The sequence below is a fragment of the Mustela nivalis genome, assembly GCF_964662115.1.
Source record: "Mustela nivalis genome assembly, chromosome: 6".
Classification (NCBI taxonomy): Eukaryota; Metazoa; Chordata; class Mammalia; order Carnivora; family Mustelidae; genus Mustela; species Mustela nivalis.
In genome coordinates this window covers 21,145,274-21,168,581 of record NC_139025.1, presented here as the reverse complement: position 1 = coordinate 21,168,581, position 23,308 = coordinate 21,145,274, and the positions used below count along the sequence as shown (strand labels likewise).

Genomic DNA, 23,308 nt, shown 5'->3' with positions numbered 1-23,308 from the left:
AATTAAGGAATTTTAGAGATGGAGGGGCCTGATTAGAATAATCTAGCCCTGAAGTTCTGAAATACTGTCTTGATACATCTGGGAGTAATATGAAAATAATCTAGGGTTCATTGTTATCTGTCTAATATTGTCACTAGGTTGATTCTCTTATGAAATGTTTCCAGTCTATTCATACTATTTTATAGTGTGTTTTTCTTTCTTATTAATGCAATACATGTTAGCACATAAGTTTCTATCTTGTCTGTTTTAACTGCTACCAGTATCTCAATGACTGGATCCATTTAATGTAATGTTTTTTCTTGTTTATTTATTCTCTTTTCTAATTCTGCAGTGAAATTATACACACACCTACATTCATCTGCTTTTATTTTTTTGGAATAATATTTATTATAAAATCTCTGAGTCAAAACATACATATTACTTATTTTTGTCTTGCCAGTTGTTTTCCAGAAAAGTTAGTATATGTTATTTATTTATAAAAGATTTTATATATCAGTAGTGAAGTGACCAACCCACGCATTAGTCCTCATCAAGTGAATCCCAAATAGAAATTAAAAGCACACACACAAAAAGATTTTATTTATTTGAGAGCGAGCGTGTGCGCGTGCACACACACACACACACACACACACACACACACACACAGAGGAGGGACAGGGAGGGGCAGGGGGAGAGGGAGAAGCAGACTCCCAACTGAACAGGGAGCCCATGCAGGGCTGGATCCCAGGACTCTGAGATCATGACCCAAGCTGAAGGCAGATGCTTAAACAACTGAGCCACTCAGGCACCCTGATAAATTATTCTAGTTAATACTCTTAAAGCAAGGTGTACCCATGCCAAAGCTTTTTTTCATCTGCACAAAACCGAGAAACAAGAATTTGATTTTATCATTTTAATTTGCAATTGTTAGGGAAGTAAAGTACGTTATATATTAGGGCTGTGTATGTTCTATGAATAGCCTGTTTACATATCCTTTCGTATCCTTTACTATTGCACTGTTTTTTTTTTTCCCCCCATTTTTTAAAAGAGATGATTAATCCCTTCATTCTCATATATTGCAAATATTTTTCTGTGTTTGTCCTTTAGATTTTTAACCTTGTTTCTGGTGTCTTGTTATTAATTGTTACCAATGATCCTAAGAGACTGATCTGGCCTTTCTCAGATAATGCACACCTCCCTGAAATTCTTACAACTCTTAACATAGATCTGTACAATGCTGGTGCTTGGAGTGTTTGGGAGAGGGGAGTATTTGTGGTTACACGAATCCAGTTAGCTGATGAACATTTAGAGTCTACCCTGTGCATCAAATTTGCCATGTAAGTGCTCATGAATGAATGAGTGAATGCTCCTGGACAAATGCGCTTAGAGATGAATGCAGGGGTGAATTAAAGTAAGTAAGCCCTGAACTAGGCTTTTCTCAATGAAGAGAGATGTCATTGAAGAAGTGACCTATGATTAGTATTTATTTATTTATTTGGTTGTCAAATGATTCATTATTGAAATATTTCCCTTTCTAGTTCTTTTTTTTTTTTCTAGTTCTTTTTTTTTTTTTAAGATCTTATTTATGTATTTGACACAGAGAGAGATCACAAGTAGGCAGAGGGGCAGACAGAGAGAGAGGGGGAAGCAGGCTCCTCGCTAAGCAGAGAGCCCAATGTGGGTCTTGATCCCAGGAACCTGAGATCATGACCTGAACCAAAGGCAGAGGCTTAACCCACTGAGCTACCCAGGCGCCCCTCCTCTGTAGTTTTTAAGTAGTTGGGCATTCCACTGCACTGCCTGTTGATGTCATCTATGATGTCATGAGGGTGCCAGCCATCATCATTGCAGCTCACAGATTGGACAATCCCCAGGATCTCTTTAATGGTTCCAGAGAATTCTCTGACTAAAGATCTGTGACACATTTTTTAGACAATGTTGACAGTCTCATCAAAAGTAATATGTCCACTGTGCTTAATGTTTTCCTGTTTCTTTCTCTTGGTGATTCCTTGAGGGTTTTGATAATCGGGGCGGAGACAGGAGGTCCTACTTGATTCAGATCCCAAGGGCCCATCTTCCGGGGCCAGGGCAGACATGGTACTGACTTCCACACCAGTGCACATCAGGTACATGTGTTTGATTTGGTTGGAGTTGAACCTAGGTGGCATGGCGGAAATGGCTAGTGTTGGAAGAACTTGGATTTAGGAGGACTGAAGGCAGTTGCACCTTGGCCTCCTCTGACCCAATCACTAAAAGCCCTATGATAGTGTTTTAAAGGAAGAAGAGATATGCAAATTTTGTAGATCATAGAAAGAAAGAAAAAGCTTGATGGTGGGAGAGTGAAGGCCTTAAAATGGCAAAATAGGTTTACCTGTGAGCAGTGATTGGTATGTTGAAGCAGTACTGAGAATGGACCCAGATGATAAAGAGCCTAAGTAATTGGGAGTTTAGAGCTCCATAGTACAGATAAATAAAAATTGAGGAATGCAGGTAGCTGCAAACGACAATGATAAACTAAAGTGATTTGTAGTAAGTCAAGGAAACTCTCCAAATTTGATTCAGTTATAAGTTTTAATACATGTATTCAAGTCAATTTGAAATGTTTGTCCTTGTTTACCCTAAACAGACACATTATCAAGTATTCATTTTTACACTTTTTTTCAGTTCAATACATATTGTTTGAAGGCTTAAGATAATTTAGGCCATTTACCACTAGAATTATTTCATGCAGCTGTTATTTAATTAGTACATGCTATTTGTGAAGTCCTGTTCTTTGAAATTTGTCTCTGGATTAATTAGACAGGGTAATAAAGAAAATTTAATTGTAAATCCATTTAAAAATGTTCCAACTACATGCCCAGCACTATGCAAGGTATTGAAACACAACCATGAACAAAGTAAATGGAGTCTCTGATGAAATTTAGAGTCTACTGAGGGAACAGACCAGTAAACAGCCAGTTAGCAGTCCATGGGCTGAGATGAAGTTGTATTCACTGTGGGCACTTTGCCCAGAGTTGGGTGGGGGCAGTGAAGGAAAGCTTTTTAAGGAAAGTTTCCTGTAAACTGAGATTTGAAGGAGAAATTAAGAGTTAGTAAGGGAAAGGAGTGAAAAGAAGGTTCTAGGCTATGAATCCAGCAGGGAAATGAGTATGCCATATTTGTTATATTTGAGGAATTGAAGAAAAATTCCATGACACAAACAGTTACATTAAGGACATTTTAATAAATGTCTTGCTATCATTATAGAGCTATAAGAATGTTGAGGTTGGAAAGATCCCTTCTAGCTGGAGATGGAAGGCTTCACTGAGATTGTATTATTTGTGCTATGCCTGGAAAGATGAGTGAAATTTCATTAAGTGGCAATAGTACACAGCAGAAGGTGTTCTAGACAGAACTCACAATATTAGGGAGGGAGGGAAGTGATAGGAGAATAGTTGGGATCGAGAGCTGAATGCAGACCTTACGTTTTCTATGGTTCTTTTGTTGGAGAGGAGAGTGGCTAGCTGAGGGTCTTGAATTCCTGATTCAAGAACTTAGACTCAATCTTCCATGGGCAGTGAAGTGTCCTTGAGAGCTGGAAAGGCTAGAAAAAGACTCAGTTAGAGAAACTATTTTGGTGGCTAGGACTGAGTTGAGAAAAGTCCAAATGATTATTGGTTCCAGTGGCAATGAGAAGGGATAAATAGGAATGTGGGCTTTGGAGAAAGGTTCAAGACTCAGCCTTGTCACGGGAGCTGTATATAAACTTGGAGACTCATACTTAGCTTCTTTACGCCTCTTATGTATAAATTGTGATGACAATAGTACTTTGTAGGGTTATTGTCATGTGATAAGCTGTGATGTGAAAGCCTTAGTTATTCAGCATTAATATTTCAACTTTTTTTTTTTGGTTTGTTTTTTGTTTTCCTGAAGGGTTTTGAAATTGAGGTTTTTAACCAGGGTCTACTTCTATGTACTCCCAGTAATTTAACTTTTAAATGTAATTGGTTTTCAGTGATACTGTAGTGCATTTCATTATAATTGGATTCCTTTCTAACCCTATAGGTTTTAACATTTTTATTCATGCTTTTAAAAAGCATTCCCAGAAACAGTTCATGGTTCAAGTCAAACTTAAGAACTCCAGACCTTTTAAAATAAATTTTGTAAGTGTGTGTTTTTTTAATATTTTGGAAAGAATATACAAATCATTCTATTTATCCATTTCTAAAAATAAGAATACGTGCCAAACTCTAGAGTAAACATATCCAGAAGTACAATAAAAATATATTCCATTTTTTTTTATCATAAAAGATGCATCTAAAGATGCAAAGTAAAAGAGTAATGGGACAAGAGGGAAGTCTGGGTATTGAGAGTGGCAGAAAAAGAGAAACAGAAAATATGTATACACTATGAAGAGAATATTTTTTTAAAGTTTAAGGTTTTAGGGTATGGTTTCTAAAAAAATAGGTGTACTTCTCTTCCTGAAATGTGTTGTAAATATTCTTAACAAGAGGAAGGATTATTTGAAAGACATCTTAAAATAGCAGTAGTAAGTTGGGTTTACAGCACCTTTTTAGTACTTTATTATCTTATATTCATCATATAAACCTTTAAACAAGTACGTATGGAATATTCTGGCCCTAGATGCATTTCTTGGAGCGAGAGGGTGGGTCATAAGAAATATGGTAGGGGAAGACAAAACATTTCAGTGATTGGGCAGTGTATTTGGAATTTACATAGTTTTTTAATATATAGAATGCAGTGCAAAAAGCACTAGCTTACAGACAGAACATGTGGATTCCATTTCTGTTATTGTAGCCTTTTAGCAGAGTCCTCACAGACAAGTATTTTACTCAAAGCTTTGTTTTTCTAAAGGCAGCAAAAGCAGTGGGTTGTAATTGTACCAACTTTACTCGATTGAAATGGAGATCAAGAGAGAAAAGGCTAATGAAAAGGCTTTGTAAGCCAGAGAGCAATATGCAAATCTAAGGTATAAATAGCAATAAAATATTTTCTTAAAATTTTTAGTGTTGTTTTGTTCACTAGGAAAGTCAAGAGGAGTTTCTTTTTATATTTTGTTTTAAAGATTTTAATGTATTTATTTGTCAGAGAGCGTAAGCAGGGGGAGCGGTAGGCAGAAACAGGCAGAGGCAGCTGCCTGCCACTCTGCTGCTTGTGAGCACTGTCTCTCTCTCTCTCTCTGACAAATGAATAAATAAAATCTTAAAAAAAAAAAAAAAAGAAAAAAAAAAAAGAAACAGGCAGAGGCAGAAGCAGGCTCCCCCCTGAGCAAGGAGCACTTTATGGTACCCTGAGACCTCAGCTGAAGGTCTGAGGCGTCCCTCTTTCTATACTTTAAAAACAAGGAGGAAGAGAACAAGTGTACTTCATAATATACTTAAGAAATTGCTTGTTTCTTTTTAATGTTTTACAGAGAACAAATATCTCCAACTGCTATTTATGGTAGTTTAGAATTTTTTCTCAAAAATTACTAGCTTGTTTTTATCAGTTACTACTTGTTTTATCAATTGCTTATGTTTACTTTCTGAATCCTAATTTGAATCTGTCCTTTCTTTCTTCTACCATTAGAAGACAGCCTGAAACCAACCTGTTTTCTCATGGAGAGTAGGCTTAAGAGGAAACTTCAGGAAATTAGCCATCTTCTGAACCAAATCCAATGATTTATTTGTAAACTGTATTTTTCAGTTAGCTTTTACTGCATAACAGATCAAACCTTGGAGGCATACAACAATACATGTTTGTTGCTTGTGTATTGGGTTAGCTAAGCTGTCTGCTTATCATCCCTAGACTCACTAATTTGTGTTCGACTGGCTGATCTGTTGGTTTAAGCTGGAAGCCACTGGGCAACCGTGGATCCCATACCTTCCAACAGCATAGCCTGGGCACATCCTCATGGTGATGGGAGAATGGCAGGAGGCTGGTAACTCCATGGGCATGTAACTCCATCTGTTGTAGGAAGGCAGTGTGTACAGGGATGGTTGAAGAGTGAGAGCCAAATTGTGCACTGTAGTACACTTTTGTTCTGCAAGTACTTTCTGATCTATACAATAGGGAAACATTCTAAGTAGTTTTAATCCTTCTGCTCAGTAGTAGTATATCCTTCTGGTTTTATAGTCTACAGGGATGGCTAATATCAAAATTCTATTATCCATTTTTTCTTCTTGTCTGTAGAGGAAAGCATTATCTTTTGAGCATTTAACCTTGATTCATTCTTAATGATCAGATTGCTCATTTTTAACTGGGGAAGACTGGTAAACTTCCTTTGTCTTGGTTCTCTACCTAAAATAAAGTTGAAAGCTCAGCTGCTAAGTGGGGCCAGTCACATAGTGCACCGTATGAAGCTGGTCCAATGGGGACTGGGGAAAACAGGAAGGTGGGTTCCTGACTCTAGAGCAGGTACTAAGTCCATGTTGCCATGGGAAGTTACCCCCCAGTGTTGCTCTGAATTTTTTTAAGAGAAGCTGGAAATTGGAATTCTTATGTGAAATCTCTTTGTTTTCAAATTAAATCTTCAAAGAAAAAATTAAGGCTTCAAAGTTACATAGTGAGTGTTATTTTTAAGTGCATGTTGGTTGCCTAGATTTCGTATTAGTCTTCCAGTTTTCATCCTCCAATGTAAATACAATGGTGCAGAAACTTGGGTATGCTAGTGCCATCTTTGTTCATGCTGTTAACTTGTCCAGTCTGAAGCAGTTTGGACAATTAGTAGAGGTCATCTGTACCCCCAGAGAACTTCATTCTTATCTGCTATTTTGGGAATATTGTAATTTTTTTTTTTTTTTTTTTTGGTTGGCAAATAAATGTAGGAGTGCAAATCTAGGGTTTAGTTGAAAGTAATAAATCCATCTTGGGTTTGTTAGCATCCTTTTTTCTGTAATTTTTTTTCTTCAGTGTTCATTTGTTGTTTTTTATATTGACATGTTTTACTTTCTATTTAAAAATCTAAAATATCTGTAGCATTCTGATTGTGAGACAAGGAGGGGGTTATTAAGTAACTTTATTTTCTTTTAAAACAGCACTGATTTTTTATCAACTGGCACATACATAATTATCTGAGCAGCTACTAGTTTTTTTCTCCATGTCTAAATAAGCAGTCAGTTTGTATGCTGCATTGCTGTTTGCCAAAACACCCCTGCTCCCTGCTGGCTGGGCACTGGTTCCTGTGACTCTGTCCTTGAACTCAGAGATATTGGAGTAAAGGGAGCAAAATGTAGCCGGTGGGGCTAAGCCTGCCTGGCTTCACCCATGGAGTAGAAGAGTGTAGAAGTGTGTGTGTGTGAGAGAGAGGAAAAGCATGACAGCAACGGGAATAAGTGGAATATACAATAAAGAATCAGACCGTGTGTGTGTGTGTGTGTATGTGTAAGTGTAAGTGTTAATTTTCTAAAAAGTTCTTAACTGGGGATGATTTAAACAACCCAGCCCCTCCTTACTCCTGCCCCTGGGACATTTATGAATATCTGGAGACAGTTAAATTTACACACTGGTGAAAGGATGTGAGAGCTTTGTTTATTTGTACCTTCTTTAGTTCCTTTAAAAAAAAAAAAAAAATATATATATATATATATATATATATATATATATATATTTAAAGATTTTATTTATTTATTTGACAGAGAGAGATCACAAGCAGGCAGAGAGGCAGGCAGAGTAAGATGGGGGAGGCAGGCTCCCCGCTGAGCAGAGAGCCTGATGCGAGGCTTGATCCCGGGACCCTGGGATCATGACCAGAGCCAAAGGCAGAGGTTTTAACCCACTGAGCCACCCAGGTGCCCCTAAAAATTTTTTTTTTTAATATTTTTTGTTTATTTAATTGACAGCAGAGTGAGTAAGAGAGCATGACTGTGGGGAGGGAAAGAGGGAGAGGTAGAAGCAGACTCCCCACTTAGCAGGGAGTCCATTAAGGGGCTCCATCCCAGAACCCTAGGATCATGACCTGAGCCAGAGGCAGATGCTTAACCCACTGAGCCACCCAGGCACCCCATAGTTCCTTTGAGACAGATGGTTTTTAACTGGATCCAGTTTCCTTCTCATCTGTCAAAGTTTTATTCATCCTTCTAGATGAGTGAAAGGATCCTGACCCAACTCCCCTGGCATTTTGTTATATTACTTAGCTCACCACGTATAGTACTTTCATAAGCCTTTTTATCCCATCAAGGACTGTGGTTTTTTAAATTTACTTTCATCTTCCATTTCTAATGTGGTGACAATTGAGTAAATGATGAATACTTGAATCTATTGCATCTCTTTCATTCTGTTTCTTGTGTCTTACATTATCTATTGACTTAATAGAGAACTGGCTGATGGACTAGACTGTTAATTTTGATCTTAAATTAACTTACCGAAAACTTTTGAGAGTTTGAAGTTACAGAGGAGCACTGGTGTAAAGAAGACAGGTACAATTGATAATTGTACTTGGTAACCTTGGCTGGCTTATTAATTTTTTCTCTTGAAGGAGAGAATAAAGCTCTCAAGTCCTACAGCTATTGAAACAGTGAGAAATGCTTTCTAAAATTTGAACTTGGTTAACGAATAAGCTTAAAATCCACTTCCCATCTTCCCCCATCATCACCTTGAACATGGGGGACAGTTGCCTTGGACAGGGACAGCTGAGGCACTTGAAGGCCACAGAAGCAATCACCTACTTAACATGCAGTAGTCAGCCTTTGTGAAATATCACCCCTGATGCTGGGTGCTTATCTTTTATGGAACAGCTTGCAAATCCTAATTGTTTTAAACTGGCTCTGAGGAAAAGAGACTTGAGAATCAATAAATTATAGCTCTCATACATACAAATGTGCATCATTATAATGAAGACAGTCTGAGGGTTCTTGAGGTCAAATAACAAAAGAAGTGGACTTGAGTTTGTAAAGACTCCCCACCAGTCCTCCTAGGGGTTGAACGTAGTTGCACTCTCTGGTCTGTTCAGGTTTGCATATGGACATTTGTTTTTGATAGATCCTCAGTGGCAGTGAATTGATGAGGGTTCATTACTTGCTCTGCTGCCTGTCTGTCTTCTTTATAATGTTCATTAAGACAGAAGCAACAATATTTATGCCTTTAAATACTGATGTGTTGGGAACAGCTAAATAAACTACTCTAAGAATTGTACCATCTGGTTTCAGACCAACCGCTTTCTCTAAGACTCCAGAGACTTTCACCCAAGGTCACCCATCTTAGTTCTTTCCAGAGTCTTTGAAAAACCTCAACATTTGAAAAGCAGACAGCGTGAATGTTATCATCATCTCATCAAAGAGAAATTTGATTGTACCAGTAGGTGGTAGTAAGCTGCAGAGAACATTTACTGCTTTTTCTTCAGTTGGAGGAAATGCCTTTCTCACCTTTAACCAGGATTTAGATGATTCCGCTCGTTTAAATTGTTCTTAAATAAATAAACAGTTCTTGAAAGAGTTCTTCAGGCAGTCTTCAATTTTAGCAACTCCTTTTTTCCTTTTTTTCTGGCAACATATGTCATACTCAAATTCATGAAGGTGAGAACAGAGTTCTAATCCAACTGAACTTTCTTCTTTTAAATCTTTAACCATAGTGATGGGTTTTTCTTGAGCATACAGCGATGTTTTTCTACTCATCTCAGTAATTTCTCTTTGGGCTTCAAATTGTAATTGTGATTAAATATCATTCTCAACCCATTTTTAATTTGTTATTCAAAGCAGAATTTGATTGCATAAGCTATGTCAGTGCCCATTAGTATACTTTCACAGAGTCCTTCAACTTTTAAGTTTGTTCCAGTATTTAGAATGTTTAAGAAAGTCAGTTTTTGAATCTAATGACTGTCCTTCAGCAAAATTGCAAAGATAGAATCATACATGATTAAACAATATTTTTTTTAAAGATTTTATTTATTTATTTGACAGAGAGAGATCACAAGTAGGCAGAGAGGCAGGCAGAGAGGAGGAAGCAGGCTTCCTGCTGAGCAGAGAGCCCGATGTGGGACTCAATCCCAGGACCCTGAGATCATGACCTGAGCCGAAGGCAGTGGCTTAATCCACTGAGCCACCCAGGCGCCCTAAACAATATATTTTTTTAGCTCATAAACTCATGATACATGGTTTCTTTCATCATGGAACAGCAGACACTGACATTGTGATCCCATTTCTTTAGCTCATCAGTTGATTAGGACTAACGACGTGACCCCACTTAGGTAGGTGTCAGGAGACTCAGTAGTTGATCAAGAAAGTTACTTGGGAGAAGGAAACAATTATCAACAAAAAGGGAGTTCTGAATACAGCTTTTATTTAAACACATTTTCCAGGCTGTCATCCTGTTATTAATCTCTTATCTCTACAGGTTATGTTTATATATTTTTTTCTTTTAAGTATATATTAGATTTTTCTTTCTGATTATACAGTCATTGTGGAAAATTCAGGAAAGGTGAAAAATCAGGAAAGATAGGAATGTTTAAAATATAGAAATTGACTATAAATGCTAGATAGTAAATATACTTTTGGTTTATTTTCTTACCCTTTTGTTGTTTCCTGCTCCTTTAAATTTTTTTACCGATAATTTATATTCATGTATAGCCTGTATATGATGTTTATTACAAAACTCATACTTTTGTCTTTGTGTTGCTATAAAATGTCTCCAGAAACAGACTTTTTAGTATCTGTATGCTGTTTCATTGCATTAGAGTTACTCTATTTTAACCATTCTTTTATAATTTGAAATTTTAAGTTTTTATTTTACCTCTATTATAACTTCTCAGTAAATATCCTCGCATATAAATTCTGTATGTATTCAGATGATTTTGTTAGGGGAAATGAAATTTCTGGAAGTTTAGTTAGTTAGGTGATACATACAAACTACCCTTGATTCATACTGCCTGCTTATATCAGACAAGTTTATGTCAATTTACACATTCCCAGTAGGACAGTAGAGGAGTGCTCTTTCCCTGACAACCTGGCTAACCATAGATATTATTATTTAACAGGAAACAACTTAATAGGTTAGAAAAGCATCTCATTGTTTAATTTACATTTTAGGTTAATTAGGTAGAACAGTTTTTTTTTTTGTAGCCATGCATAGTGTTTACTTATGTGACCACTCTAAATAAACTTTTATCAACATGGAATAAATCTAGTGCTCTGGGTACAATTTCACTTGGGAGAAGATTTTCAGAAGCCTGGTCAATTTTTATTAATGCCACTGATAGTAGGATATTCAATATTTTTTAAATCATTTTTAAAAATTGTAATCTAAAATAAAACAGTCTTAATGGGATGAAGTGTATGTTATTGGCACTTACTGCATTGTGCTTTTTTTTTTTTTTTTTAAGTCAGTTATATTAAGGGGCTCTTCGGAACTACTTTAATGGCTCTCCATATATTTATTCCAGGTTCTGATTATGTGGCTGGCATTAGCCTCTTGCCAATTCTAGTAGCTGCTCTTTTCTCTTTTGTTTATCTCTCCCTCCTTCAGCTCTGTGTCTGGGGAGTGGTGGTGCTGGCTGATGAGACATGGCATCTTTTGATAAGGTTGGATCTCTGCCACCACAGCTGCCTTCTGTATTATGACACTTAGGGTGGGTGCTCTCCCAGCTTTGAGGGTCACATTTGACCTTGTGGGTTGTCAATAGCAGTTGGAATAAGTGCTCAATTTTTATCAACAATGAAAATGATCTAATTTCTGTTTTTTAAATGGATTTTTTAATGTTTCTTCAACATTTATGACACTTATGTATAATTAAGGTACTTAATTATATGGTTGTATGGTTGCTGAATGTTTCATATTTTGTATTAAAAAAAGCCATCACAATTCTCAGGTCATTTTCATCTTACATCTTGATATCTTTACAGGAGTTCCATCAGATGCAGGAGTTTGAACATCTTTTGTTGCTCAGAGTAATTGAAAGTAATAGCCGAAGACTTTGTGTGTGTGTACCAGTGAAATTCATGCTGGAAAGTGTGATTTTATCTTATTAAAAATATGTAATCCCTAGTAGGGGTAAGTGAGGTCTTTCTTTTTGTATTGTCTGACAATTACACATAATTTAGTTCAGTTTTTTAGTTAATGCTGCTACGTTTTACTGTTTCCAATTTAAATTCAGATACCTCATGTTTTCACTTGTTAATAGCTACCAACTGATTATAAAGTGTGTTCCTTAAGAAAGACTGTGAGGCACATTCACCCGCAGTAAAAGTATATATTGGAGAGTTAAACACAAAATCATGCTAGTGGTTGTCCCTGATGTGAGGCAGGAATACTACTGGGTGGAGGGTGGGGTGAAAAGGTACTAAGACTTTATTTATAATGTTCTAAATATTTTATTAAAAATATTAGAAGGATACATGTCAGAAGCAGAAATGATAACTATATATATTTTAAATTTTGTTACGTGACATACGGTGCAATATTGGTTTCTGGAGTAGAGTTCAGTGATTGATCAGTTATATACAACACCCATTGCTCAGCACAACAGGTGTCCTCTTTGATACCCATCATCTCTCTAGCCCATCCCCCATCCATCTCCTTCCATCAACCTTCAATTTCAGTTCTTTATTGTTAAGAGTCACTTATGGCTTCTTCCTCTTCTTCTTTTAAAAATTAGTTCCAGTGGTAGAATTTAGTGATTCACGAGTTGCATATAACACCCAGTGCTCATTACATCAGGTGCCCTCCTTAATGTCCATCACACAATTATACCTTCCAGGACCCACCTCCGCTCCAGCAACCCTTAGTTTGTTTCCTAACCTTCAGTGTCCCTTACGGTTTGCCTCCCTGTCAATTTTCATCTTGTTTTATTTTTCCTTCCCTTCCTCTATGTTCATCTGTTTTGGTAAGTTCCACATATAAGTGAAATCATACAGCATTTGCCTTTCTGTGACTTACTTCGCTTATCATAATACCCTCTAGTTCCATCCATGTTGTTGCAAATGGCAAGATTTCAGTCTTTTTAATGTCTGAGTAATATTCCAGTGTGTGTTTGTGTGCGTGTGTATACACATACAAATGATAATCACACACATACCACATCTTCTTTATCTATTCATCTGATCATAGACATCTGGGCTCTTTCCATAGTGTAGCTGTTGTGGACATTGCTGCTATAAACACTGCAGTGCAGGTGCCCCTTTGAATCACCATGTTTATATATCCTTTAGATAAATACCTGGTAGAGCAGTTTTTGGGTCATAGGGTAGCTCTATTTTCAACTTTTTGAGCAACCTCCATACTGTTTTCCAGAGTGGCTGCACCAGTTTGCATTCCTACCAGCAGTAGTAAGAGGGAGAGGGTTCCTCTTCTGCATTCTTGCCAACATCTGTTGTTTCCTGACTTGTTAAGTTTAGCCATTCTGACTGGTGTGGGGTGGTATCTCATTGTGGTTTTGATTGTCTTTCCCTGATGCTGAGTATTTTTTCATGTGTCTGTTGGCCATTTGTATGTTATCTTTGGAGAAATGCCGTTCATGTCTTCTGCCCATTTCTTGAGTGGATTATTTCTTGAGTGTTCTTTGGGTGTTGAGTTTGATAAGACATGTGCAAATATCTTCTCCCATTCTGTCAGTAATCTTTTGTTTTGTTGACTGTTTTCTTTGCTGTGCAAAAGCTTTTTTTCTTGATGAAATCCCAGTAGTTCATTTTTGCCTTTGTTTCCCTAGTAAGAAGTTCCTGCAGTTGAGGTCAAAGGTGTCTGCCTGTGTTCTCCTCTAGGATTCTGATGGATTTCTGTCTTACATTGAGGTCCTTCATCCATTTTGAGTTTATTTTTGTGTATGGTGTAATAAATTGGTTCAGTTTCATTCTTCTGCATGTGGCTGTCCAATTTTCCCAACACCATTTGTTGGAGACTGTCTTTTTTTCCATTGGAAATTCTTTCCTGCTCTGTTGAAGATTAGTTGATCGTAGAGTTGAGGGTCCATTTCTGGGTTTTCTATTCTAGTCTATTGATCTATGTGTCTATTTTTGAGCCAGTACCATACTATCTTGGTATTCCCAGCTTTGTAATATATTTTGAAGTTCTGATTGTGATGCTTCCAGCTTTGGTTTTCTTTTTCAGTATTTTTTTACTTTGGCTATTTGGTTTTTTTTCTGGTTCCATACAAGTTTTAGGATTGTTTGTTCCAGCTGTATTAAAAATGCTGATGGTATTTTGATAGGGATTGCATTCAGTGTGTAGGTTACTTTGGGTAGCATAGACATTTTAACCATATATGTTCTTCCAGTACATGAGCATGGAAGGTTTTTTACATTTCTTTGTGTTGTTTCTTTCTTAAGTGTTCTGTAGTTTTTTGTTTTGTTTAAGATTTTATTTGTCAGAGAAGAGCACAACAGGGGGAGGAGTAGACAGAGAGAGAAGCAGGCTCCTTGCTTAGGAAGGAGCCTGATGCAGGACTCGATCCCAGGACCCTGGGATCATGACCCCAGCTGAAGGCAGACGCTTTAGAGTTTTAAGAGTATAGATCCTTTTACTTCTTTGGTCAGGTTTATTCCTCGGTATCTTATGGTTTTAGTACAATTGTAGACTCTTTAATGTCTCTTTCTTCTACTTCATTATTAGGGTATAGAAATGCAACTGACTTCTGTGCATTGATTTTATATCCTGTGACTTTGCTGAATTCCTGTATCAGTTCTAGCAGTTTTGGGGGGGAGTCTTTTGGGTTTTCTACATGTAGTATCATGTCATCTGTGAAGAGTGAGAGTTTGACTTCTTCTTTACCAATTTGTATGCCTTTGTTGTTGTTGTCTGATTGCTGCGGGTAGGACTTGCAGTTCTATGTTGAATAAAATTGGTGAGAGTGGACATCACTGTCATGTTCCTGACGTATAGGGGAAAAGCTTTCAGTTTTTCCCTGTTGAGAATGATAGTGACTGTGTTTTTTTTTGTATGTGACTTTTATGATGTTGAGGTATGTTCCTTCTACCCCTACACTGCAGAGAGTTTTTATCAGAAAATGCTGGTTCTTCTGCTTTCACTAATGGAGAATGCTGGAAAGTATTTTAACTTAGAATAAACAATTTTAGGTCATGTGGTATCAATTTATAAGACATACACATAGGAAGTGATTTCCTCCGTATAAAAGCTGAACTTTATATTTAATATTTCTCCTCAAATACATTCTTTTGGACGTAAACAGTTGTGATCTAGGAAAAGCAAAGCTAAATAATTCTGTTCATGTTTACTGATGTGGGAGGGAACTACACTCTGGGCAGTGTACCTTTGGACTTGTGGGCAGGAGATGGGAGGCACAAAGCAGAGGCGATCAATGCAGCAGGTGGTTGAGAGACCTGCACAGGGGACAGACAGGAGTCTGACAGCATAATCTCTAGCCCTCTCTCTGCTGTTAGAAGTTGGATGTTCCATTGATTCTTTTTCTGATACTGCAAAGACAGACTGTATTTCACTCAAAAAAAAAAAAAAACAAAACCAAAAACCCCTAAACTTACAACAAAGGTCCTTGCTGTTTATCTTTTTATTTAGTTTTATTTAATCTAACATTTAAAAACATAAATGCTTTCATGAATTGCTCTAGGATCTATTTATACTTAATAAATTCCCTTTATGTTTGTTTTAGATGTATGGTAATGTACTACCCAGATGCATTCAGAATAAAGATTCAAAAAGTTCAGAGCATTCTACATCAGTAATGAAAGTTTTCATCACACTATATGTAATAAGCCCGAAAAAAATGGCCATATAGATTTATAGATTTTAGGAAGATTATAACAGTGTTAAAGATTGTTAAGCCTCCATTAAGCAAAAAATGAAATTGGAATACTCCGTAAACTTCCACTTTTGATCAATGAGTGTTCTCTGATGCTTTTCCTGTTCCAAATATATTTTTTTCTTAAAATTCCATAAAAGATTTTCTGAAACTTCTGATGTTTTCTCATGAAATAATTTTCTTTTGCGTTAAATCAAATATTGAGGTAAGGATGGAAAGAAAGCGTATTTAGAGAATTTTCTACTGATGAAACTATACTCAGGATGTTTGGCTTTCTGTTTTGGTGAATCAAGATGCCATCTTCTCACATAGTTGTTTTTATGGAGTTTGTACCTCTGTTATAGCATTTGTTTAATTCTGTATTTTTAAATTAGGGTGCATGGGTAGGGCCTGGCTGGCTCAGGTGGTAGGGCATGGGACTCTTGATCTCAGGGTTGTGAGTTCAGGCCCCACATTGGATGTGGAGATTACTGAAAACTAAAATCTTAAAAAAAAAAAAATTAGTTTGGGCGCCTGGGTGGCTCAGTTGGTTGGATGACTGCCTTTGGCTCAGGTCATGATCCTGGAGTCCCAGGATCGAGTCCCACATCAGGCTCCCAGCTCCATGGGGAGTCTGCTTCTCCCTCTGACCTTCTCCTCACTCATGTTCTCTCTCACTCAAATAAATAAATAAAATCTGGAAAAAAAATTAGTTAAAGTGCATGAAAGTGTTCACTATACACTGAATGGGGTTCTCTTATTTTAGGTCATTCTGCGAGTGTTGTATTTTTGTTTAAAGACACCCACATTCTTACAGCCTGGTGGAATGGACTTAAGACCAATATTGAGACCTGCAGGTCCTACCTTGGAGAATGACTTTTTTTTCAATTGTAGTGATGCCAATTTAACCCTACCTGTCCCTTCTATCAGCAGTGTTGTTAGTAAGATTAGGTGAGATACTATTTGTGAAAGTGCTTTTAAAATTTTAGAGCATTGCCCCAAACCAAGGGATTATTGTTATTTGTAACCATGACTCAAGTCATATCTGAGGAATTACTCTCTTAAGGCAGAAAAAATGAAGGAGAGAGAACTACATGGGGAAGTGACTTGTGTTTTCAAGCTACATATTTAGAAATTATGATATGCCAAAGGACCGATGCAATACTTAAAAAGATCAAAATGCAAATAATTAATTTAATCTCATATTTCCATGCTCTTTACTATTTGATTGACCTTGACCTGGCTTTGTTTTAAGGATTGTGTACATCAATGGCAGAATCCTCCAGCGATTCAGACCACTTTCGCACTCGTGATCGATTGAGTCGATGGACTGCCAGGTCAACATACAGGGAATCTCTAAGTCGTCCTACGGTAGGCGTCACCAAGAAGATCAACACTATAACAAGTACTCTACAGGTTAGTTAAACTATGGTTGCTTGTAATAGGTTTTAAATAGTTTTGAGAAGTAGTTTTGGTCAGCCTATTAGTTTTTTTGCTGCTATAACATATTACTGTAAAACTAATTGTATAATTAAGTAATTATTTATAATTAATTAATAATTAAAATAACAAGGTTATTTTTTTTAATAGTTCTGTACATCAAACCTGACACTGGTCTTATTGGACCCAAATCAGGGTTTAGTAGGGCTACATTCCTTTCTGGAGACACTAAGGGAGTATCTGTTCCTTTGCCTTTCCCAGATTTCAGAGACTGCCCACATTTCTTGAGGCTCTCTTCCTTCCTCTTCAAAGCTAGCAAGGACAGGTTGAGTCTTTATCACATCACATCACTCTTGAGTACTCTTCTGTTTCCCTCTTCTACTTTTAAGGACACTTGTGATTACCTTGGGTTCACCCAGTAATCCACGACAATCCCCGCCCCCCCAACCCCCTTCTCAAGGTTCTTAATTTAAGATATGTATCAAATTTGCAAAATCCCTTTTGCCATGTAAGGTTACATATACACAAGTTAAGGATTAGGATTTGGGCATATTTGGGGGCCATTATTCTGCCAAACACAGTCAGTAAAGATATTTGAAATATATGATAGGTTGTGGAAGTGTTTTGGGATAAGGCAACATGTCCAAATAAAATGTGTGGGAGTAAAACGAGTATGAACTACCACAGTTTATCTTATTGTGGACATATGCTTTTAGATAAATTGTTCATATTTTAGCCAGGCAGATTATTCATGAATGAACAATACTGAGATGCCTTTTTTATGCAGAGGCTAACTTTTGACTGTGTTTGGAATTTTGAATGGTGGCAGTTTATATCCTCTCCATAGAAAGGACTTGGGAAACGAGGTGGGGGAAGGGTAACACAACCAAGCTGGGCAAAAGAAAAAGAGTTTTTTTTCCCTACCTGTTAATCTCTTATTTTTGCTTGCCTGCATAAGCAAGGATTTTGACTTTTAATTGCTTTGGGTTAGTATGCTTAGATAAGAGGAGGCTAATTTCTGTTGGAGAGGCCATAATTTGACTTAAAACTCAAAGGCTTTCTTTTTAAGCTTATGTAAACTAGCATGCCATTGGATTTTTAGAGTACAAATCCTTGTTCTCTCCCACCAATGAGACACATTAGTAAGTATATATTTTTGAGAGAGATACCTTCATTAATCTCTCCGTTAAAACCTGGCTCATTTGGGTGGAAACACTTTTTGTTGTGATTAGAACTAAATTTGTTTATAGCTAAAAGTTTAAGGATACTTTTTTTTTCTTTTTTCCTAATCAAGTTCTGAGGTGAAGTTATAATTGAAATAACATTGATCCTAATGATTTGCTTCTCTGTACATAGTCTGTTAGGTTTATTCTCTCAGGATTCCTTTTCTTTAAAAAAGGTGTGAATTAGGGGCACCTGGGTGGCTCAGTGGGTTAAAGCCTCTGCTTTCTGCTCAGGTCATGGTCCCAGGGTCCTGGGATCGAGCCCCGCATTGGGCTCTCTGCTCAGCAGGGGGCCTGCTTCCTCCTCTCTCTCTGCCTGCCTCTCTGCTTACTTGTGATCTGTCAAATAAATAAATAAAATCTTTAAAAAATAAAAAGGTGTGAATTAGGTGCACAAATTAATAATGAAGAGCCTTACAGTTGCCAACTGATTATGGAAACTTGGATAAGGATTTAAATTGTGTGCTTCAGTCAATTGTAGATGGATTTGGGTTTCTCAGTTTTTTTTTTAAATACTTATTTGATTTGTAAAGTATATTAATATCTAACTTAAGTATGATATGAATTCTATCTTTTATAAATGGTTAACTTAGCTATTTGGTGTACTACAAAGGCCAAGAAAAACACTGGAACAATTAATAAAATCCATTTTCTTTTTTAAGGACACCAGTCGGAACCTGAGACAAGTAGACCAGATGCTTGGACAGTATCGAGAATATAGTAATGGACAGGCGGGTGCTATAGAACACGTGAGAATGTTTACATATGTTTTCCTTTTTTCTTACATATCTTTTTGGAAAGCAGTTGTTGAGAAGTAGGGAGGTGAGTTTAAGAATGGAACCATTGTGAACACCTTTAGCTTTTAGATTGCTTTACTATTTTTTAGTAATTAGCTTGTCAAATGGATTGCCAGTTAGCTTATATAGATTAGATTCTGTTGAATTTGAAAGTTTAAAGTCAGAGAAAGAAGAATTTAGGACATTAGTTATATTGAGACTTACTAAATTTGGGCCGCTGATACCCTCCTGGGAGTTAAGAATTTTATGGATGGTTTATTTTAAAGTAATACATGTTCATTGATTATATAAATTTTAAAAACTCTCTTAGCCCTTGAGTTCCACTCCAAGGATGTAGCAATTTGACAGTTTCTTGTATATCTTTCCTAGCATTTTCTATGCACGTATACATGTAACTACCATATTAATAATGAGAATTAATTATTTGCTTTTTAATTTATTAGTGAGAACTTAAGCAGCATTAACTAATATCAGGCACAAACTTACTCTCTCATGCTCAATATTAGATGCTTAATTGTGGCAGCAGATTTCCTTTGAATGGAGGAATTGGGAAATTATGTATTAGGTAAACTTCTGTATAGATAAACATTTAAAAACGAAATGTAGTCTGTGGCATTCAGCCTCTGTGGTATGCCTAAAGTCAAAACCACTCTTGGGATGTGATTTTATATATGGAAACTAAATAAAATCAACAGGTGTTTTATTTCCTTCTGAGTTTAAAGTACATAGAATACAAAGCTATTCATTAAAAATAAGACACAGGAAGCAAGAGTCTTTCCTTTCGCTTTAGGTCCATTCCTTAGTCTGGTCTACAGTCTATTCCTTCGTTTCCCCAAATTTTTGTCCTTTTAAAACAGTTGATTCTCCATTATTTTTCCCTGCAGCATACTAGAAGGGTATGTCATTCATTGCCTTATGTTATACTTACTCATTAGAGCAATGATTTTTACCCTGCCACCTGTAAATTACCTGGGGTGATGTCTGCCATAATCTATGGGATTATATATAAATTGGAAAGAATATTTCTCATAAATGATTCTGATGGGCTCTTCAATGAAAATTGCTTTCTTAACATTAAACTGCTATGGAATTTATCCTACACAAAAATGAGGGTTTTTGTTATTTTTTTGTTTATTTTTTTAAATCTGTGTATGTTTAGGGAAGGACCCTGGAGAGTGATTTCTTTTTTTGTTTCCTTAATCTTTTGGTGGCTATGCTGGAACTCATACCAGTCTTGCTATAGAATCTGCTGGGGTGTTTTTTTTTCTCCTAAACATCCTAAAACAGGTTAATCCAGTATTTAACCACTGTCCAATGTTAAAAAATTTCTCCATTCTAAATACACATTGCCTTGTTGAAATTAACATTTCTTTTTTTACAATAGAAGAGATTTCCTAGAAAATGAGACCAATTCTTTTGCTGTAGGGAAGACAAAGATTTTTATTAACTAAGATTTTGTAAATGATTCTGTTGCTAAACTTCAGGAAATGGGTGAAGTGTGTGTGCATACATATACACATTTAGTATCTGTTTTATGGGGATTTAACTTTGTAAACCTAATTTGCAGTGGGTGAGGGGAAATACAAATATTTGATGTAGCATTTCCCTTCAGGAATGATCTCCCTCAACAAGAGAACTGGGAGAATTACTCCTGTTGATTTGTAAGGCCTCAAGGTTAAGAGTCATGTTGGGTTACTTTTTTGATGACTTCTTGAACTATACGTAATTTTACCTTGTACAATCCTAAATTTCCTTCTTTGCTTTTTTTTTTTTTTAAAGAGTGAGAAAGAAAGCATTTGAGTTGGGGTGGGGTGTGGCCAGAGAGAATTTTTTTTTTAAACTTTTTTTTTTTTTGACAAAAATCACAAGTAGGCAGAGAGGCAGGCAGAGAAAGGATGGGGTGGGGAGCAGGCTCCCTGCTGAGCAGAGAGCCCGATGTAGGGCTCGATCCCAGGAACCTGGGATCATGACCTGAGCCAAAGGCAGAGGCTTAACCCACTGAGCCACCCAGGCACCCCACTTCTTTGCTTATTATATGTGAAGGCCTCTCTATGAGGAGTTGAGCAGTGTTAAAGCATCAGTGATGCAGTCCATGGGGTCTCATAGAGAAGCAGTACCTCCCTTTTCATAGGCTCTTTGGTAATGTCTCCATATGCTTATTAGTATATGCCAGGCACTTCTATATTAGCCTATTTAGTTCTCTCAACAATCCTATTAGATAGATGCTATTATTATCCTCACCTACATGCTGAAAAAATTGGGGCACAGAATGGTTGCTAACTTGCCCAGGGTCCCAAGGCTAGTTAGTGACACAGCCATGGATGGGATGTTCCCCTGAAGCTTAGCATCAGGATTCATTTACTTCTCCGAGTCATCGTTGCTCACATTTGTGTGATGCTGTGAGTTCATATTTCTGAAAATTGGGATTTTTGATTTGGAGTTTGAAGGCTTATATACTTTACGTTGACAATCTGGATTTTAGAGATCATATTACTTGATAGAAAAACAGAAGCCAACTGTCACACAAGTCATTAATATTATAGCTGCTACAATGTCCAGAATGCGTTTTAGATGAAACAAATCCAGAAACACAATGGGGAAGAAATATGGCACTGAGCTAGGATTGGCATTGACAGATTGTCAAAGTTGGTAGTTCTAGCTGCCACTTAGGTGATGTGGAAGGTTCTGCAAGTTGCCTACATCAGCATCAGTTTTGCCCTTCCTTCTAAATAACAGCCATTGATTTTTCACTATCATTTTCTGCAGCAGTTCCAGCCAATGAGCCATATTTAGTTGGATAGTCTGTCTTAGGATGTTTGGGTGCAATGAACTTCGACTTTATGGAAGTGTCATTTTGCATTATTTCTCATGCTGCAAATTTCTTGGGAGGTCTGTGAACATTTGGACAAAAGAGGACCTGTGGGGAAGGTTTTATTTGGAAGCTTATTATGAAGATTTGGAACTTATTGTAATCCCATATTAAATAGTGCAATAGATAAGCTTAGTGCTTAAAGTATTTCTAGAACTGTGTGTTCCTATTCATGAGAGAACAGGTTCTGTTTTTTGTTTAATGTTATAAAAATGGAATGCCCTCAAGGAAGAATCTTAAAAAAAATATTCAACATAAAAAGTTAATACCTTTGCAGTGGAAATTTGGACTACAGCTGCAACTACACCCGTTAATATTGGTTATATGAGAAAAATAGAGTTGTCTTCATTCAAATCAGCAGACTGGTTAAGTTCATTTTTAAGGTAACGATTGATGAGAATATAGTAATATCAAGTTAGGACTTAGAGACTTGCATTAATAGGTAATTTTTCTTCTAATTAAGTACTCTGATTAAAATTTCCCTTTGGGAGTGATAGGATCTTGCCATCTGGCATATGGACTTTGAAAGAATTTGAATGTTAAATACTAAAGTGCAGGTTTTTTCTTATATTCAGTGGGTTTCAGTTCTCAGATATGATTAGTGATATCCCAGAAGGATGATGGTAATGGTTTAGGGCCAGGCACAAACCACTTGTAATATCTCAAAGTGGAAGGTACCTACCCCTTTTTTTCTGGCTGAATTTTACTAATTGTCCTGAGGGTGAGAAGAGTTCAGTTTAACGTTAAGTAGTAAGAATCTATTAAGAAATTATAATCAAGCAGTTAAATCCTGCAGCGACTTTCTTTTTGTAAATCTATTTTGATCTTAGGAGTTAGGTTCTTAGAGTCTTATATTTAAAGTTATATTACCAAGTCCTTCATGAAATTGCTGGACAGGAGAGTAATTTTTATAGAACTTTGCTTTGAGGCTAGTGGAAAATGTGGACTCTGGAGTCAGATTTGAAATTTAATCCTGATTTTTTCTACTAGAACACTTTAGTGACTTTGGACAAGGTATTAAACTTTTCTAAACTTGAGTTTCGTCATTTGAAAAATGAACATAGTCCTATATCCCTCATTATAACTAACATTTATTAATGTGGTCACACTGTTTAGACACTTGCTAAACATTCATTTCTTTGTTGTTTCTTTAATTCATTCAATAATCCCTACCTTCAAGCCTTTGCTATGTTCTTAATGTAGTACTTGGTATATTCTAGCCACTCAAAACAGGTGGGCCTAAACCCAGTTTCATTTGTGTGTCATTGTGACAATAAACAACATAGCGTGTTGCAATACTCACAGGGATAAGTATTATTATTATCTAATTATTTTGACTTCA

At 36.6% G+C, this 23,308-nt stretch overlaps 1 protein-coding gene across 41 annotated transcripts in view; it reads left to right on the top strand.

The window, feature by feature from the left end:
• Window positions 1–23,308, top strand: part of CEP128 (centrosomal protein 128) — a 407,789-nt gene that overhangs the window by 3,600 nt on the left and 380,881 nt on the right. For 18 of the 41 annotated variants that reach the window (XR_014313195.1, XM_082736375.1, XM_082736358.1 and 15 more), the window contains 3 exons: window positions 11,793–11,940; window positions 16,893–17,053; window positions 18,963–19,049. Coding sequence is in view for 40 of the 41 variants with exons in the window: in XM_082736375.1 (XP_082592501.1) it covers window positions 16,907–17,053; window positions 18,963–19,049 (234 nt within the window). In the remaining variant the exon portion in view is untranslated. Of the gene's footprint in view, window positions 1–5,766; window positions 5,916–11,792; window positions 11,941–16,892; window positions 17,054–18,962; window positions 19,050–23,308 lie in introns of all 41 variants that reach the window. The other 23 variants (XM_082736376.1, XM_082736360.1, XM_082736371.1 and 20 more) reach the window with 2 other exon arrangements.